Source organism: Saccostrea echinata, unplaced genomic scaffold (genome assembly GCF_033153115.1).
Source record: "Saccostrea echinata isolate AGI-Se365-2 ecotype Australia unplaced genomic scaffold, CSIRO_AGI_Sech_v1 ptg000023l, whole genome shotgun sequence".
NCBI classification, from domain to species: domain Eukaryota; kingdom Metazoa; phylum Mollusca; class Bivalvia; order Ostreida; family Ostreidae; genus Saccostrea; species Saccostrea echinata.
The window spans coordinates 15,772,940-15,793,065 of record NW_026889772.1 but is presented as its reverse complement, the minus strand read 5'-3'; the positions used below and the strand labels follow the sequence as shown (position 1 = coordinate 15,793,065).

At 34.5% G+C, this 20,126-nt stretch overlaps 2 protein-coding genes across 2 annotated transcripts; both read left to right on the top strand.

Moving 5' to 3' along the window:
* The first annotated feature begins 25 nt into the window (after positions 1-25).
* LOC133191262 (uncharacterized) lies at positions 26-8,809 on the top strand. Its single transcript, XM_061327016.1, has 3 exons — positions 26-147; positions 6,899-6,998; positions 7,430-8,809. The coding sequence occupies exons 1-3, from the start codon at positions 35-37 to the stop codon at positions 7,592-7,594; spliced, it is 378 nt and encodes a 125-aa protein (XP_061183000.1). The 5' UTR covers positions 26-34; the 3' UTR covers positions 7,595-8,809.
* Positions 8,810-13,133: 4,324 nt separating this feature from the next.
* LOC133191263 (oxidoreductase HTATIP2-like) lies at positions 13,134-14,911 on the top strand. The gene is made up of 5 exons (XM_061327017.1): positions 13,134-13,298; positions 13,382-13,492; positions 13,616-13,753; positions 13,904-13,965; positions 14,400-14,911. Exons 1-5 carry the CDS (start codon positions 13,134-13,136, stop codon positions 14,599-14,601), a joined length of 678 nt encoding a protein of 225 aa, XP_061183001.1. The 3' UTR covers positions 14,602-14,911.
* The last annotated feature ends 5,215 nt before the right edge of the window (positions 14,912-20,126 follow it).

Below are 20,126 nucleotides of genomic sequence, written 5' to 3'. Positions count from 1 at the left end.
AGTTCGTAAGGGCGATAATTAATATTCAAATTTAATGGCCGACAGTTGTGCAGACAGCGACGAAGATTTTCAGCCTAACGGAGATGAAAACTTTCTGGATAATGTACCGGGGAAATCCCAAGTCAAACAGATAAATGTTAATCCGAAGTATGCTAATATCTATGTTTATTTAAAGGCGTAAACGAAAATCAACTGTGGAGCTAGAGGTCACAGCTGTCAAGTTAATATGACGAGGTCGTAGAATGTAATTTATTATCCAATTTAATGAATAGACTAACCTGTAAGTAATATTTTCCCGTCCAAACTTGTCATGTTGGTAACTGAACCTGAAATTGATACACCGTGCTTGAAGAAGCTTGCCAAGTTCTGTGACGTAACAGTTAAGCATCCCAAGCAGGCATTTCAACGTTGAAACAACGTCGTACCTCAATGTTGAAATGACGTTGAATTTTAGTTGGATTTGAAAGTTGAATGGACGTTGAAATCCGACGTTGGTTCAACGTTGATATTTTACGTTGTTTCAACGTTGAATTAACGTCTACGGACGTTATATCAACGTTGAAAAAATGTTGATATATGAGTGGTTTTGGTTGATATTTCAACACATCTTTTACTTTGTAATATATTGAAAACCTTATCAAATTTGTTTGTCGTAATCTTTAACTCTCAAATTGAATTTGCTCATCTATTAATTGAACCTAGATCCATTACACACACTGGTGTGTATAATTAATTCCATGTATAACAGTAAACACATTGAAAGGAAATTTCCAATCAATTTAGTATTTATTTATTTCTTTTTACATCTATGAAAACATAATCACAATTTATTCCCATTTGTCATCACTTAATGGCAATTGCATGTCACATGTGGTTCAAGTCTAGGTAAAAATTTCACATAAGTATGAATCCGATGGAGTGATAATGTATTTTTGTTAACTATTCTTGGATGGTATTGTGAGTACTCCATCGACGCGGACATGTTACGTATTTCAAAATTCACATGATTTTAGATTGGTAAGGAAAGGACAGGACGGCTATAATTCAACATCTGCAAATAAATAAAAATACATTATTCAGCAGTTATATACATGTACAAGACTATATGTATAATTTGATCTTATATGTATCTTTGGAATATGATTTATTCAATGCGGATGTTCAACCCACTATGTCCTTATTCATCTGCTATTCAGAGCGCATGTGTGTCGCATTTTGAATCGTGCAAAATTTATGAAGGATCAAACGCCAAATATTTCATCAAAATTATTTTCAAAACACATTTGAGAAGCAAAAGTTGCATGTCATTGTAAAAAAAAATCATTTAAATAAACGCGTACTTACATTCATTGGGGATGTAACGATCCAAAATGTGGAATAGACATCAGCGTTTCACGAGTCTAGAAAACAAAATGGCGTTATCGATCTACACAGCTGGACAGGTTCTTTGTTTCAGTTCGCGCCAGTAATTTAATACCAAAGTGGTGAGCATGTTTTGGACATTGATAAGCTCGGACATTGAGGTTTTGAGGTCAAACCACATTCAAATAGCTACCGCGCCCTTGCATCCGATTTGTTTTTACATGCATGCATGTACTGAGTAAAATAAATGCATTTATTGTCACATCTTAATCAAACACAATTTATGTAGTATTTTGTAATGAACATTCGTAATTAATTATTCTTTTTTCAAACATGATTATATTAACAACACATTCAAATAATTATTGCATAAATGACAGCAACTATTTCGTCAAACTATCATTGGTTATACAACGTCAATCTGACGTTGAAAATAAGTTGTGATTTCAACGTCTTCTTTTCAACGTCATATGACGTTGTTATTTGGTTGATCAACGTCATAAACCAAGATCAACATATTTTCAATGTTGGTACAATGTTGTATGCCTGCTGGGGATCCTCATCTCTCGCGTCATTCTTCGTTTGAGCGAAAATAAATGAGAAACAGACAGAGCTTCAAGAGCATAGCAAGCGACTCTCGCGAAGTTCACTTGTAGGATTCATGCCTGTTTCCCTAAATTTGATAAAATTGCAGACTCCTGTAGAGAGAGTTTGCTAAAGATGCATATTTAGTGCATTCACCCAGCCAGGCATCGTCTCAAGCCACGGTCTATATCCGCTCATAGCTCTCTCCTACTCTCTCCAGAATGGGAGAGGATTGTACATTTGGGCATGGTTTGCAACGATGCAAGCCAGGCAATCTAACAGTTAATTGTTGATTTATGAGTTTTAAATTCTGAAAAAAAATTATGGGCTTTGTTTAATGTAAATAATTTTGGTTGTAACGCGTCATTATTGATAATTTAGTTAATATCATGTAACCTGTGTTACCTACATCACAATGGCATATGTCAAAAACATGGTATCAGGTCCGTTCGCCATATCTAACTGTTCGCATGAGTCTGTTCGCGCAGGGTCCGTTCGCCATAATTCTCGTTCGCCCTACACCCCGTTCGCCATACATCCCGTTCGCCCTATTGGTGATATTTTATGTCATCATTATTGTTGATTTTTTTTTTTTTTTATTAAATAGAACTAGTAAAATATTTAATATATTTCCTTTCCATCAGTATTGACTTTATTTCCGATTTTAATGTTTATAAAAGACGTAATCAGTTTAATTGCTGTTAATTTAGTACGGTAAATTAGGGAATACTTTCATTGTTTTGTTTTGTTATTTAAGATTCGTATTAAATGTATGTTTTAATAATAATAAAGGAAATTGAGGGTGATCATGTTGATAGGCCATTTTAATTAGGGATGAGCTGCGTCGGAGCAACATGTTTATTACTTATCCTTTATTCTCAACTGAATATAACATTATAAAACATTATTAATAAATTAACGAGTATCACATCGATTACTTAAGAGTTTCTTTTTATTTCTTCATCTATATTGAAAGTTCAAGTATTGGGGATATAATAAATTGTAATCTAAATAGAAAAATTCATGAAATTCAATCAAATCAAAGGAAATTACGAAAAATTAACCGACTAACATATAGAGGACAAACAGACTTTGGGCGAACAAGTTTTAGAGCGAATGGACTCTGGGCGAACGAGAATTAGGGCGAACAGCATCAAGGGCGAACCCATTTTAGGGCGAACGAACATACAACCCAAAAACATATCAATCTGCTTGACGTTACATTTACAATATGTACAGTTTGAAGGCATTTTTGAAGGAGAAATTGTCTTAGTTTCTATGCTTAATGATGGAAAATCAATTTTCGCGGTTCATTAAGCATAACCTGCCCTAATCCAGGTTATACAGTATAACTTGGGTAACTTAAATTCATTCCTTAAATATTTACATTTTAAAATTTCTTTGTCTGAGATAAAACTACAAATAGTAAAAATACTTCTTTTCTACATTAAGCACTAGTTCATTGATAGGCGTGGTTAAAAAAAAAATCATGTGCGGGGCGGAACAGAGAGAGACGGAAGTGGGGCTTGTAGCAGGTGAATTTGCGGAATCAAGAGCATGTAAATATAAGGAATAACTCGGAATTTTTTGGTTTCATGATGATGATCAAGCGACTGGCTTAAAAATTTATAAAAATTTGGATTGAAACTCGTATTTTTATTTATTTTCTTAATCAAATGATGTAAAATGTTTGTCCAATAATATTTTTTAAACTTAATGTTAGCTACTAAAATGTAATGTAAATCATATACATTATGCATACATATTAATAGTGCTTGATACGCATGCAGGCATGTACATTGTTTTTCAAAAAGGGGAAAGGGGCAGTCAGAAAAAAAGGTATACTATGTAAGATTAAAATTCCTGGGAAAAAATTCAGTTAGTGCCAATTGGTCAGATCTTGCACTCTTGATGTCATCCTTTAACAGTCCTGAAAATGGGTAAAAGAAGGGGATGGGGGAGGGGGGATCACTAGATATTCAATTTTCATGTGGAGCTTCCCTTTATATAAAAAAGGCTTTATTAGTGTTAATTATTGATAATTAACAAGATGGTTCAACAAATAAATAGTTGCAAATAAAGTAACATATGTATATACAATATAAAACATTTATTAAAAAAGAACAATGTAATTCTATACAAACATAACTCAATTATTTGCATAATCAAGAATATAATCTATGAAATCTTGGGTGCGTATCATTACCGCTACATTTTCAAAATTGTCATTACCGCTACATACTCATTACCGCTACAAAAAAGGTTACATTACCGTTACATTTAAAAGTATACATTACCGTTACATTGCCTCTTTCGGTAGCCAGCGGATTATGCTCGTACAGATTGATTTAAAATACAACATATACATGTATATGCATAAGACCTGTTTCCCAGGCCCTGCTCACCAAGGGGAGATGAAAATATAAGACTTTGATCAGAATGTTTTGGGGTTTTTTTTTTTAAATTTTATTTAAAATTTACTTATTTAATAAAAAAAAAAATTAGAAAGGTGTTAAAACCGAGCTTTGTTCATGGATAAAACACACAGTCTTTACATAATTGGTAGACCTTTGAAGGCAATAGGCTTGATGTACTGCTGTCTGGAAATCTCTTATATGAATTATAATGAACAGAACATACTACATGTAGTATTCCGTATCATTGCTGGCTGATTTGATATGTAGCAGTAATGAGCTGTAATCGGCAATAGTCTTATTGATAAAATGTAGTGGTAATGATCACCCGAAATTTCGAAGAAATGTAGCAGTAATGAGTCGAAATTTTTCGCAATGTAGCAGTAATGTTGACCTCACGAAATCTTCCAGACATATTATTTGAAGTGCAAAATGATTTTGGACTGATATTGCAGTCCATCTATTTTGAAAGTGTGTCAGTTATTTTGCTTTTGAATACAACCTCATTTCGCCCAAATGATGAATATCTATTTAAAATAGAAAATGATATACTATGGGGTAACTGTTCTGAGATTTGGGGTTTGATTAGGATATCATGGTAAAACTTGAAAACCAGTCAGTTTTGTTGAAAAGGTGATGAAGTGAAAAAGTGACCTTGACCCAAAACATAAAGTATTCATTTTTAAAATTTCAAATAAATTGCATGTATTAAGGTAGAACCTATGTCGGAAAAGTCTTTGTCACAAGATTTTCAAACTTTTCAAAATGATAAATTAGCACTCGCTTGTCAATCAGATAAAAATATATGGTATGTTTCCTTGTAATTAAATGTAGTACAGCCTGTGCAAGTTGGAATGATAATTTTACACTGCGACTACATATTTTCAGCCATTTTTAGGGGTACTGGTCATAATGAGAATATAGAAAATGACAACAATACTTCTTCAAACATCGTCTTTTATAGACTTTATCAATTGAACCGTATTAAGCAATATTATTCAACAATAAATTCTTTTTTATTCAATTGACATAAAAGATTAAGTCCACATTTCAACGATTATAGGCAAATGTGCTCAATATTTTTTTGAGTCAATTTACCACCTAAATTTGTATATATTTTTCAAAAGTCTTTGTCAGAATGTTTTCAATCTTTAATATGGTGAAGAAGATACACAAATAATTACAAAAAGTGATTAAAATATATACCTTTCGCCACAAACGAATGAGAGACACTCTATTTATCAATACTTCTTTTGTTGACCTTTCTGCACTAACACAGGATTTAATTATTAACTGACTGTTTTGCGGTTGTATCAGATTTACAATGTAAATATTTATCAAAAAATGTAATTTTTTCTATTTAAAAAGATATTTTAGGGAATCATTATTATTATACACCAACCATTATGAATAATTAACAAATAATTATGAAAGGGAATGTACATCATTTCATGATAGACATTACAAAATTTACACACAATATTTAACAGATCTTTGACTTGGAGACATTTTTATCAAGATATTGTACTATTTAGATTTCTTAGGTTTTTTGATTTCCTTCAAAATAGTTGCATGCCATTCACATTATCACAGTTGTGTAACTTCATTACAAGAGACATTCTTGGAGAAAGTACGGGGAAAAGTAACATTAAATTAATTATGACGTCATAATGGATCTAGCATCAAAAAGACGGTCTAAACGGATTTACTTGATATGACGTCATACGACGTAGGTTCTACGTTAACTGTAAAACAGTCTTTGGAAAAAGTATAAAAAGGAAGTACTGTAAACCAACTTTTATTCGCATGCGAAAAATATCTGCGAGTTTCGCGAAATACTTTACCTAGCGAACATTAATCACCGTGAACCATTTATTTTGCTTCGTTTTCATAGAGAATATATCCTCAGTTGCGAAAATTAGTCATTGCAGATTGATTTCAAAGTGACAAATCGCAAATAAAAGATGACGTGAATAATAGCTGGTTTACAGTGTATGGATGTATCTTTATATAATACACCTGTGTAAGCTGTAAAAATGTCAATTTATTAATTTCTGTCCAAAAGACTTCGCAGTGCTCATGTTTCACTGGTACAAAACAGAAAAAAAAGTTATTAAGAGGTCATTGCTATAAAATGAACACATTAAGCTCACTTTCATCTTCAAGATTAATGTGTGACTCAGCCACATTCCATGGAAAATAAATTTACAGGTTTGCCAAAGATTTAAGTATCAGCAAGGATGAATAACTGAGCATGTATTGTTCAAGAATAGTTTCTTCCAAAAATGACCAAAATTGTCTGTTGCTTTGATCTGAAAGTATCCATTTCAAAGAAAAGGGTTTGTTATGCCTATACACCGTGTATATAAATCCACTTTGACTCTATCATTGTAATGCAGAAACCATTGTAACTCCACAACTGATAATACGAAACAATATCACTACATATATAGAGGAGTAAACATGATTATTAAATTGTGATGTAACTTTATAGATGTTCATAATTGACATGTACAGTATATATAACTTCTTTGTAGAGATTGGGACTATGAGTGTGCTGTACTTCGAGTTGTTTCCTGCCTTTTGATTCTCTGTATTATACTTTTCCAGACATATGTGGATTACAAGGCATTTCGGGTGAGTTGCCCTTTAGTGCTATACATGACAATTGTTTTAATGTAAAAAAAGGAATGAAAAATAGCATAATGATCAACCTGACCCCCAAAAATTGAACTTTCACCTTTAGGGCCGTTTGTCACTCGAGACTAACCTTAGTATCCTGTGTGGCTTTGAAATTTGTTTTAGCAGAAATCTTTAATTAAAAGGTTTATGCTCTAATATTGAAAAAAAAATCTCAATTTATAGTGGATTGAAAGGTCTATACATGTATGTATGATCTAAGGATGCATACTTCAATAGAAATCTTTCTCAAGATGCTATATTAATCTTTCTTAGAATGCTGATTTTACCAAATGTGTATCAAATTATCATGACATTCCATACAGTGTACTAACATTTATGGAGATGAGCTGCAATTTATAATTGATGATTTTTTATGTTATTTGTAGATGCTGGAATTCTCAGAAGATGATTATGATGAATTACTTCCCCTTGGTTCTTCCTGCTCCCCAGACACTATTTTTGTGTGGCCTTCTAAGGGACATGGAGATTTGTGGACATGGGAACCTGCAGACAGAACACTTAAAGTCAATACAACATTATTTATTAGATGACATGCCATTTATTTTACATGTATTTTAGATATTTTGATATTTATCATAAAATTTTTCAAGTATATTTTCAGATCATACTTGGCTGTGAGTTCAGTTGTTTTACACTGACAATTTTTTTTAAAGATTTATTTATTTTTAGTCTCATGCATTAGCAGGCCTCAAACTGGAGTCATACAGTTACATGTGTGTACAATGTATGTATTCTGACAGAGATAATTTTTAGAATTTTATTAATGCATTACACTTGATCTTATTTTTACATAAAAAGTCAAAGAGCAGGTGTTGCCACCATGCTTCCAGTGTAGAATTTTTTTTTATAGCTAGGTTTAAGTTTGACCAAAGAGCCAATTGAGGCTTTTGTTGGTGTAAAGATTTCTTGCCTTATTTTTCTGTACACTACAGCAGTATATGTATTGGTGCCTGGAAACTTTTCCTTACTTGTTTAAATGTTTAATATTGTACAAAAAATGTACATTTAATATGTATTTAAGCAATTGATTTGTTGGTGCTGTTACATACAAAGTCAATAAATTGTGTCCTTGATATATGAATTTGTATTATTCTAACTTTTATTTATACAGTATGCAACATGTTTGATGTGATAGTTTTAAAATTTTGTAGAGTTGAACATGTTATGTAGAAAATTCAGGCTTACTTTCTGGAATTTTCAAAATTGTTCAGTATTTCTGTACATTCCTTTTTTCAAATGGAATTAAAGTTGTAAAATATTTGTGATACTGTGATGTACTTGTTTGAAATCACATTTGAAATTATAGTCAAAAAAATTGATACCAGAAAATGGTATAAATATTCCAACAGCTTTTAATGAATTACTGCTCTTTTGCAGGGCAAATTAGTATGGTTTGGTGAACTTTTAGTTGTTAGATGACATTTATAAACAATTGATGTTACGTCATATTTTACCAAACTACAGTAAAATCTGTCTAATCTGACACCTTTGTAATCCAGTTTACAGTGAATGCTGCCCCTTATTTTGATTCCCACTATTTTCCATGTTCTTTATCCTGTGTAATCTGACACCCTGTCTATTCCGACTCCAATTTTGTATACCGGTGTATGTCGGAAACTCCGAATAGAATGGTTTCACTGTATATCAGTTTACCCTGTAAAAGAGCAGTCCTAAGGTTATTGTGAAACAGTCTATTTTAATGCATTACTAATTGTTCAGTCAATAAATGAATTAATGAAGAAAAATGACTGTTTAAATTCTTTTTAGGGATGTAGTATTGTATTGTCACATGAAGTGCTTTTTATGGTTCAGTGTGCTGCATGAAATACAATCATGTCATCTATTCTTTGTCAGAATTCTGTAAAAGAGAGAACTAGAGGTAGCGTGAGCACCGGACTTACAAAATGATGCCCCGTCCCATATGAGTATAATGGCAAAGTCCATGTCTCGATATGGGAAACCAAAATATGTGTTCAATCAAAAGGTAAAATATAGTAGGTGCTCAAGGGAACTGTTTGAAAAACATTCGATGAAAGTCTCATTAAATTTTATTCAGTGGTTGCGGGTAAAAGATGGGTACTAGTATCTCCAATATTATAGAAACAATGGCAGTGTCCATGTTATATGTTTTGCTATAGGAAACCCAGATATATGTCCAATCAAAACGTAAAATATAGGAGACGCACAATAATAATGTCGTTTACGGAGTTTAATTTGAAAAATAAAAAGTACAGGACCATGATTAATGATAATAAACCCCCCCCCCCCCCAAGAAAAGGTGCATGGGAAACTTTAACAAGTAAAAAATAATTAAAAGACTTTCCTAATTTCGTAATTTTTTTTGTGGGGGGGGGGGGGGTTCCTCTCTCTTTTCGACAAAAAGAAAATTCGAAGAGGGGGGGGGGGGCAACTGGCCTTTAAATGATAATTAACAGAAAACATTTTACTCGGGAAACAGGCACGTAGCATCGGAGGGGGGAAGGCTGTCCCCCAGTTTTATCCCAAACATAACTTCTTTTTTTACTATTGAAAATGTTCATTGAAAGACGGTCCCCCCCCCCCACCACTTTTTGTTGCAGTGTAGTCAAATAAGGATAATGTAGTAGTCTATGAATAGAAGTGGTACTGGAAGAAGTTGGAATCTACAACCCACCACCAATACGAAATAGGATTTTCGTGTTTGGACCATACTTTTTATATTATTTTTATTTTTGCTTGTCAAGTTTTTTTTAAGTTGAATTTTTTTCTCAGGCTGCCCCCTTTCAAAAACGATGTTACGTCCCTGGGAAAAAAGAAGTGAAAGGGGGAGGGGGCAAGCCCTCCTGATAATACCTACATGTACGTGCCTGCTCTTCCTCAACAGAAAGCAAAGGGGCTCAAGACTTCCCCTTCTATTTCCGCCTTTGCTTCTCAGCGTTCGATGTTCCCATACACTAAGTGCAAATATGACGCAGTAATACCAAGTAAATAATAAAAACTGTCAAAATTATTTAATATTAATATATAATAATATTAATAATCCTGAACAGTTGTTATTTTCTCTGATCCTGTTTTCTAAAATAACACAACCTAATTAAATCAGTTTTGAATAATTCACATAATTTTAAATTTAATCCAAACTGAAATGATTTTGTAAATACATCTTTCGAATCTAACACAATGTCCCTGAAACCTGTACGCCATTTGTATAGACCATATCGGTAGAAAAATGAAACAAGGTTCTGAGGTTGTAATCAATGCTTTAAAACATCTATCTATAAGAAAACCTGAAATAGTTATAATCATGGACATTACAATTTTGTGACTTTTAGCTCACCTGAACCGAAGACTCAAGTGAACTTTTCTGAACAAAATTTGTCCTTTGTTGTCGTAAACTGTTAACAATGTGATCTTTTTCTCCAGAACCACCCGACCAATTTCAACTAAACTTGGGACAGAGTATCCTTCGGTAAAGGGAATTCAAGTTTGTTCAAATAAAGGGCAACGTCCTCTTCCAAGGGGAGATGAAAGAAATAGTAAAAATGGGCTGGTGTCATTAAAAATCTTCTCAAAAATCACTGGTCCAGAAAAGAAACTTATTTGAAGGCCTTTCTGACATAGTGTAAATTCAAGTTTGTTCAAATCATGACCCTCAGGGGTAGGGTGGGGCCACTATGGGTGAACAAAGTTTTACATGAATATATATAGGAAATTTTTTTTTAAAAAGATTCTACTTAAGAACACCAAAGCCATAATAGGTCATATTTAAATATGGAAGCATCCTCAAGTAGTGTAGATTAAAATTTGTTTAAATAATGACCCTCTGGGGTAGGGTGGGACCACAATAGGTTCAAAGTTTCACATAGGATTACATAGGGGGAAAATATTTAAAAATCTTCTTAGGAACATCAAAGCTACGATAAGTCATATTTATATGGAAGCATTTTCAGGTAGTGTAGATTCAAATTTATTCAAATCTTGACCCACAGAGGTAGAGTGGGGCCACAATGGGCGATCAAAGTTTTACATAGAAATACGTAGGAAAAAAAAGTATCTGCTGAAAAGGTCAAGAAAGGCTATAGCCATTCAGGTGAGCATTATGGCCTCATGCGCCTCTTGTCTTTTGAATAAAAGAAAGTATGTTTATAAATATATATACATATTAAGTACCAACATATAGATAGTAAGCTAAGTGAAATCTGAACATGGTTCATAAAAGGGAGAGAATTTATCTTTGTCCGCCATATTTCTCTTCATTTGGCAATATTTCTAGAGCCCCCATATAAGCCGTTCACTTGGTCACGATTCAAATGCTTTTTTAGGTCGTACATTACATTGCCAATGTACATGTAAAATACCCGGTAGAGACAAAAGTAACTACTGCATGCTTATTCCACGACAGGAGAAAAATTTACCAAAGAGAAAGAACGTCAGTTGCATAGGTCAAATGCAATTTCAAACCAAGACAATGTAAGTGTAAACTACGTGCCGTCCATTCCATTCAGGTATCCAGAAAGCAATTAGGTGTAACGAATGGTAAGTGTATATACTGCAGTGCTAATAAACTAATATGGTGAATGGCTATTTACTGGTTCAGCTTAAATTTAAAGGTACGTTTGTACCCGAATATAACGCTGAGTATATCTGCCAATAGTAAATGGTCAAGCTCCTAATAACTAGTAAACACAAACACACAAACAAGTGGACACTCATACATGGATAACACGAACGTTAATGATTTAAACTGAAACAAAAGCAATGGTTACATTCAATATATCTGATATGACGTCTGTCTTTGATAAAAGATACTCTGCATATGCATATCATTTAAGGTCATCAATGAAGGGTCATAAAGGGTCATGATATAGGACAAACAAAACAATCAGTATTAACCTGTGGCGACAGATTTAAGGTGAGTGATTTTTATGTCCTTTGTACACACCGATAATAATGGCTCATGGCAAATGAGAGTGTGATTAGAGAAGGTGAAATTTCAAATCGATGAGGACCCTAATACGCGGGGGAGGGGCTCTATAACCTTTCTTTGGATTTTTGAATTTCTTATACAAAACGTAACCAAAATTTAGCAAAGGATATTTTGCAAAGTTTAGTTGTCTTGGAAATTTATACAGGAAATGATAAAGTATTCATATTTTACATAAGTATTTAAAAAATAAATAACGCATTTGTTATATCATGTATATATGAAAGTTATGCATTAAATGTTTGATACATCTGATCTGCCTATAATGTGTGGATCAAATACACTTGTTAAGATTTTGGTCAGTATATATATTTAATAGTACATTTTCATCGATAGTTTGGACTTAATATATTGCAGGCTTTTGCTTAGGCGATTAGCTGCAGAACTGTAGCGTTATGGTTTTATATTCTAGTCTTTGACCGTAACGCTACAGATCCCGTAATGCAAATATGGTGCAATTTACGCTGCAAGATTTTTTGCGCACTTTAGAAATGTATTTCGCCGCTTTCCAACACTGGTCAATCAGCGACCTTTCATTCCCTAATAATAGACATATTTTATAACAAACCTGTATATTTTATCCACCTCCTAACCCTTTCTAGTCGTCTCTACAGACCAATAAACTATCTTCTTGTGATTTTGTTTTGATGGCATAACATTCTATTGGTCAGTAGAGACGACTAGAAAGGGTAAGGAGATGGATAAAATATACAGATTGGTTATAGAATATGTCTAGAATTAGGGAATGAAACTAAGGTAGTTGACTGACCAATGCTAGAAAGTGGTAAAATACATCCCCCAAAGTGCACAGAAAATCTTGCGCCGTAAATTGCACCATATTTGCATTACCAGCTGATTACGGGATTTCTAGCGTTATGGTCAGACTAAAATAAAAAACCATAAAGCTATACAGTTCTGCAGCTTTTAGGCGATCTGCTTAAACTCTTGTCAACCTGTCGAATACTGACCTATATACATGTATGTATCATATTTACTTTACATCAGAGAATGTTATAGGATCAAAGAAAACAGTAAACATAGAGAATGTAAAGATTATACATTCCAAAGTCAAAATGTTTTAGAACATCACTTGTAGTTTGTAAAAGATGACTACGGATGAGAACAATAATTACGTGGCATTTGTGGTCGGTTACACCGGGGAAACGGGGAAAGAAGTAGTCAAAGCACTGTCACTGACGGATTCCTTCAAACGGATCCTGTTAATCGGAAGACGTCAAACCAATGTCGCAGACAGTCTCGGACAAAAATTCGTACGTTCAATTTCAGGTGACATTTTAAGAGATCAAGATTTTTTTTTCTTATCAATTATGTAATTTGTTTTGTTGGTTTTCAGGAAGAAAAGATAGTGGACTTTGATAATCTGGAAGAGTATACTGAGGTCTTTGCAGGATGTGATGTCGGTTTTAATTGCTTAGGAACTACTCGATCTAAAAGTGGTGGAAAAGTAAGACTTATGAGGCAATTCTTTTTCGTTTTATTTGTGATTTATTTGCATGTGCAATAAGTGCACATATTGTGAAGAGCATGACAGGGTCGGTCAGGGATAAAAGACACTTTCTAATTTTAGGAAGGTTTTTACAAAGTTGACCACGACTATGTAATGAAGACGGCTGAGCTTGCCAAAGGCAATGGGTGTAAACGTTTCCTTCACGTGTCGTCCCAAGGAAGCGACAAAAACAGCTGTTTATTCTACACTCAGACGAAGGTAGAAAGAAAGAAAAAGCTTGTTTTTCTCAGGACATACATTAGTCTACTCCTATTTGAATCATCGCTATGTTATATTTTAAAAGAAATTTTAAAGAAAAAAAAATTTCAATGGCGAATAACCTGTCAATGCTGTAGGAATCTTTTGTAGGGGGTTGTGGAAGACGAGCTTCAGAATTTACAATTCGAACATTTATCAATATTTCGCCCTGGGTGAGTGTCAGCTTGTGATTACACTATATTACACTATAACTATTGTTATTTGTCATAAGTGCATAGCAATATATGTGCAAAATATCAAATCCATAATGATACCTCTTAAAGATCTCAAGACAGACGCCTGACCCTTATGTGTCCTTTTGCTCTGCAGGCGACACAAAAATGCAGACATGCACTGGACCAAGGCTATTTTGATGACATTCGTACTAAAGCACAGATATTACTCAATACTGCATGGTCTTATAGGGGCGTCAGTTTAATTGTTAGCGTATTTCACTTTGCCTCATACAAAGGATTTTATTTAAAAATGAACATTTTGACCCGGAAAGTTAAGACATCCAGTTAACATTCCTGTGCATTGCACAGCTTGTAAATGAATTCAACGAACATTGCAGTACATGGTAGCAGACTAATAATTACTTCTTCAGGTTTCTGCTCTGTGACCGCCAAGAGCGTCGGTTTGGCGAGAAGTTTGCCCAGTGCCTAATTTCGCCATGCCTCTGCTGCTGTGCCAAATATATTGGAGTGCCGACAGAAACTCTAGCAATAGCTATGGTGAGGAGGGCCTGCAAGCCGAACGGCCAAGTGGAAATCATTGACAATCCAACCATTCATTATATTGCTTCTTGAACATGAATGTTACTGTTATATTTATCATCCTAGTCATATCTTATTTAAATGAGGGTAAAGACATGAAATTCATATTCAATGTTATACACACCAAAGTATTCTATAAAATTTTGTTATTCTGTGGAAGGCTCGAGGTGATCCGGATGGCATTGGGACGGTACACGATTACATATATTGTAAATTTTGAATTACTGGGTGGAAGGTTAATTCAAAATTAACAACATTGTAGTTGCGTGAAAAAAAAACATTACTGATAAAAACAAAAGTAATCTTAGTGCTGATATTTCTCTCCAAAGTGTAAAAACTAACTGAAAGTCATAATCTGGGAATCCATTTTTTGCAATGTATAACCTTGACCTTTGGACCTCAAAATCAAGAGGAATCTTCTTTAAGTCAATGGAAGTTATTCATGTACATGTATATATAATTTCATTGAAAAAAGCTATAAAGATAAGTAAAGTTATCATAATGTACTATCAGAGGTGGAATACCTTAATTTTACCTTGACCTTTGATCTTTTAACTCTGACATCGATGAGCTTCCTCCAGTTGTCATGTAGTTTTTATTGCTAGTAGTCATGTGGGTAAGTAAAATAGCCATTGAAACTTCATCTGGAAGTCATCTTTTTCCAATGTATGAAATTCTGACCTTGACCTTTTTACCTCAAAATTAAAAAAAAGACCATGGGAAGTTGTAAAAATTTTATTGCAAAAGTAAAAGACTTTTGGAGATATCGTCCGGAAACGAAAGTGCTACAGACAGAATGTATGAATACTTGACCTTCAACTTTTTGACCTAAAAAACAAAAGGGGCCTTCTTCAGGCCATAAGGAGTTATGATACAAAATTTCGTTGCAAAAGGCACAAAGGCTAGTTTAGAGATATCATACGAAAACAAAAGTATTACACACAAACAGAATGACAGACGAGCGGTCAGACCATAATTAATATTCCCAACTTTCATTGAAAGACGTGGAAATATATAATTATTGCTGTTTTTGAGGTCAATGCGATGATTTAGCAACCCTCGAATTACAATATTCACCTCATTCGATTAAGCTACCTAAGGAGTACATTCACGGAGCTTGAGGGACGGTTGAATATTGTATGGTGGCTAAATCATTGTATTCACCCCCCCCCCCACCCCCCCCCCCCCCCGCTGCAAAATGATTTGTTCACCTGAAAGTCGGATGCCGATGAAATTACTTAATAATCACTTGAAACAATAGAAATCCTCGATCTATTTTTGGTCCATTGTAGAACAAGAGCCCCATGGGCCACAACGCTCATGTGAGTAACTTTGGCCCTGATGTTCTTCACCAGACCCCCCCCCCCTTGTAATACCTATTGTGGCCCCACCCTACCCCCCGGGGGTCATGATTCGAAGAATTTAATATCTACACCACCCAGGATGCTTCCACATAAGCTTCAGCTTTTCTGCCCGGAGGTTCTTGAGGAGAAGATTTTTAAAGATTTTTCTATATATCTCAATGTAAAACTTGGAATCACTATTGTGGCCCCATACTACCCCCAGGTTTCATGATTTCAAGAATTTAAAATCTACACTACCCCAGGATGGTTCCACATAAGTTTCAGCATTTCTGGCCCAGTGGTTCTTGAGAAGATTTTAAAAGATCTTTGCTATATATTTCAATGTAAAATTTGGAATCCCTATTGTGGCCCCGCCCTACCCCTGGGGGGTCATGATTTGAACAATGTAGAATCTACACTACCCTAGGATGCTTTCGTATAAGTTTCAGCTTTTCTGGCCCAGTGGTTCTCGAGAAGATTTTTTAATGACCCTACCCTATTTTTGTCTTTTCTTGATTATCTCCCCTTGTAAGGGGCTTGGCCCATCATTTTAATAATGTAAACTTCCCATCACCCAAAGATGCTTTGTAATAACTTTGGTTAAAATTGGCCCAGTGGTTCTTGAGAAGTTTAAAATGTGAAAAGTTTACAGACGAATGGACGGACAGACGGACGGACAACAGGTGATCAGAAAAGCTCACTTGAGCTTTCAGCTCAGGTGAGCTAAAAAAAGTAAATAAATGTTATGTTCACCTGGAAGGCTGGGTGCAGGTGAAATAATTGTATCAATCTGAAAGTTCTCGATCTATTTTTATCTGGAATATCACGTGCAGGTGAACATAACTTTGGATGATTTTTAGATTGTTTGATCTCACTCAGCCGAGAGCTCGGAATCATTCAATCATATACATTGTGTATAATAAATAGAAAAATCTCTCCCTCTTGATTATCTGGACAAATCAAAAGATTGCGTGGGAAGAAAAAACAAATCTAGATGTAAAGTAATATTATTTTTAATAAAATTTGATATTTTATATGTCTGTACTTCTAAAAAAAGCTATAGCCACAGAGTATTATGAAATTATCTCCCACAATTGTTGGAAAAATCCGGAGTTTTGCACTTCGTAGAATCTGTTAATTTAAAGATGGCTGCCGTTTTTATGCTTGCCTCGTTGTTCTGAGGAAGAACACGTTTAGCCTTTGCTCTTCTTGCATTTCTTAGTTTGACGGCTTGCATCTCAATTTTGTTCAGGTATGCTTTCTTGCCATTTGTCATGATGTCAGCTTTCTTCAGAAGAACAGCTTCTGTTTTTTGCCTATTCTGTTCTTGCTTCATGTATTGTGTATTTAGCATGTTTTCCTTGTGCCGAATACGCGCTTCTAAAATTTTCATATCCACTTGTCTTCCTTCATCACGAAGCTTTGCACAGTCTTTCGGTTCATAAAGATTTTTCGTTCTTTCGACGTGCATCTCCCTTCTGTCCAGCATTTTGGTTCTCTTGACTGGATCCTGAATAGCCGAACATAGCTCGTCGAAGAAGGCCTGAGGTAGGTTTCCACTAAATAAAAGTTTGACAAGAAATGGGGTTCCATAGGACCACAGGTTTGAAAAATTTCCCGGCAATTTCCGCCTCTGATTGCATTGGACCTGCAGCTGTGATATAGGTGGGAATCGGTTTTGAAAGGATTTTGAATTGACATGAACTTCTGTAGATAGAGTCTCAACTGTCAATTCATCGAGTCTGCATCTATCTAATTCATTTAATGGTAGTTTGAATCCTGGAATTAATAAAGACGGCAGTGGTTGACAAGTAGCCATGGTGGAGCGTCTGCAATGTGTACGTCACAGTACATTGTTATGTAGATCGAAACAAAAACGTCATAATAGATGACGTCGATATATTGTATAGTATACCATTTTGACCTGCGGTCTCTTGAAAAACCACTCTTGTGTTACAGCAAAAGTATTTTTAACAAATTGCACCCATGGTTCAAACCTAACGATGATGCAATACATCAACCTCTCCTTCCTTTTCTGTCTAAGAAGTATGCAGCGTAAACTGGCAATCGACTGAAAAAAAACCCTCTAAAATGACCAAAAAGTGATGGGGCTAACTTCCCACAATAATCTGACAAGCAAAAAAAAAACAAACAAACAAACCAAAAAAAAAAAAACCAAAAAAAAACCAAAAAAAAAAAAAAAAAAACCAAACGAAAAAACCCACGTAATTAACTGTTCAAATCCAGGCCCCGAGACCATGAAACATCTTAAGCTTAAGTCTAAATCTTTATGTTCTACTTAATGTTGTAGAAGTCATGCAGACCAAAATTAAAATGTTCTTCAACATTGATTTACAAAAAGTCTTTGTTATCTGCAAATTTAGGGAATAATTCAATAATTAATGAACATTTTATAGGCGATTGAAAATTTGACTTTAGTCTAAGTCTGTTTCATGATCCTGAAGCCTGAAATTTGCCAGTGGTCGACCTTACTGCAACAGAAAAAGTGTGGGGGGGGGGGGGGGGTCACCCAAATGGTATGTGCTTATTGCGGGCAGAGAATTTTGATTGGCTAAAATCTGTTTCTAAAATTACATCCGGAAAAATATCGCACTGTTTTTATGGAAAATGAGACATAAACAAATGTTATTTATTCACTGCAATATTTAATTCTAACCCCACTCATTTTTTAATGTTGCTGTCTGCCCGGGATTAGAACATACCATTTCATGGTGTCATTCGACTTATCCACTCGGCGAGCAGAGTTTTGACGCTGTTTTTGGAGACAAAAGAAAACTAAGACAAGCATGCCATAAGTGGTTGTGTAGATAAATTATTGTGGAAGACAGTAGTAATAAATAGTTTCCCAGTGTATTTCCTCTGAAAGTGTAAATGAATGCGATTCTGGGGAGGGGGGGGGGGGGTACTCCATGTAATTCGGAGCTGAATACCTTGTGTTTTTATTATACTATGGTTTAATTTTTTTTACCGAAACATGTGCCTGTGGCTCAAACTACAAGATAAATGTTGTCTATAAAGAACACCAAAATAACTAAAATCCACTTTTTGAAACACCTTTAATCCCTCTGTAATTCCCTTTTGTTCTTTGTTAGTCTTGTACACAGACCTTTATATCGCTTTAATCCGACTTACAAAAAATTTGGGGTGTAAAAAAAGATGAAAGTATGGAACTCCTTACATAGGGTACACAATATCGCCAATGAAATACTTTTAAATCAAATGATCTATAATTTTACTTTTTATTTATAACCATTCACATATCAATTTTTAATACCCCAAATTTTTTGTACGTTGGATTGAAGCAATCTAAAGGACTGGTCTTGAAGAAACCTCAAATAATTCTTTCCCAAATTTCAAATTTTATAAAAGAATCTTGTTCTAGGCGACCGTAAAAGGAGTGAATTAAAAAAAAAAGAAGTCAGATAAACTTTAGAAGGAGTTGGATTTATTTTGACAAATTGTGTGTACAAACAATTTGATCCAATAAATTAATCCATCACCACTCATCCAAATATGTAGTCGATTGTAAAGCTTAATTCGATCTGATTGTATCATTTGGTTGACAGATGGACTAGAACAAATCAGCGCCCTAACATTTTGACACAGCCCTGACATCCAACCCATCTATCATTTACATACTGTTAATCGTCTTTATACCTATAACATTTACCACCTTGGAACTTCGCGTAGAGTATAAACTATTCTCTTTAGAGAAGTGGACCGACTTTCGCCTACATGAGTACAAACTAGAAGTGTCCTGTAATGTGCTTACAGCCAAATCTAGACATCTCGGACACGTAGGGTCTGTCCAAAACCTTCATAATTAAGTTCTAAATATTGAAGTTGAGACTACGCTCTCGATTGCCTACTTAGACATAACGCTGATATTTAAAATGTTCAAGAAATCCAAGTTAGACTGTAGAGTTGTAGAAGTTCGGGCTTTACGGACCGTGGATAACGGCCTGGATAGCTCAGTGGTTAGAGCACCTGACTAGTAATGCAAGGTTCCCGGGTTCGATTCCCGGTCCAGCCATGTATTTTTTTCATGCATTTCTCCTTTCCTACTACAGAGTAATAATTTTTAGTTTTTAAGTCCTGATCATGTAAGCTCAAAATCTATAGGTGTCTCTAATCATTTTACTGCTATGCAGTGAATATGAAGATTCTGTGCGCAAATTATTGTGTGCTCTTAAC

Excerpts from the sequence above, each read along its gene's own strand:
- LOC133191262 (XM_061327016.1), top strand. The coding sequence starts at position 35 with ATGGCCGACAGTTGTGCAGACAGCGACGAAGATTTTCAGCCTAACGGA. Across the intron at positions 148-6,898 it reads CAGATAAATGTTAATCCGAA|AGATTGGGACTATGAGTGTG; the intron begins GTATGCTAATAT and ends ACTTCTTTGTAG. Across the intron at positions 6,999-7,429 it reads TGGATTACAAGGCATTTCGG|ATGCTGGAATTCTCAGAAGA; the intron begins GTGAGTTGCCCT and ends TGTTATTTGTAG.
- LOC133191263 (XM_061327017.1), top strand. The coding sequence starts at position 13,134 with ATGACTACGGATGAGAACAATAATTACGTGGCATTTGTGGTCGGTTAC. Across the intron at positions 13,299-13,381 it reads ACAGTCTCGGACAAAAATTC|GAAGAAAAGATAGTGGACTT; the intron begins GTACGTTCAATT and ends GTTGGTTTTCAG. Across the intron at positions 13,493-13,615 it reads GATCTAAAAGTGGTGGAAAA|GAAGGTTTTTACAAAGTTGA; the intron begins GTAAGACTTATG and ends TTCTAATTTTAG.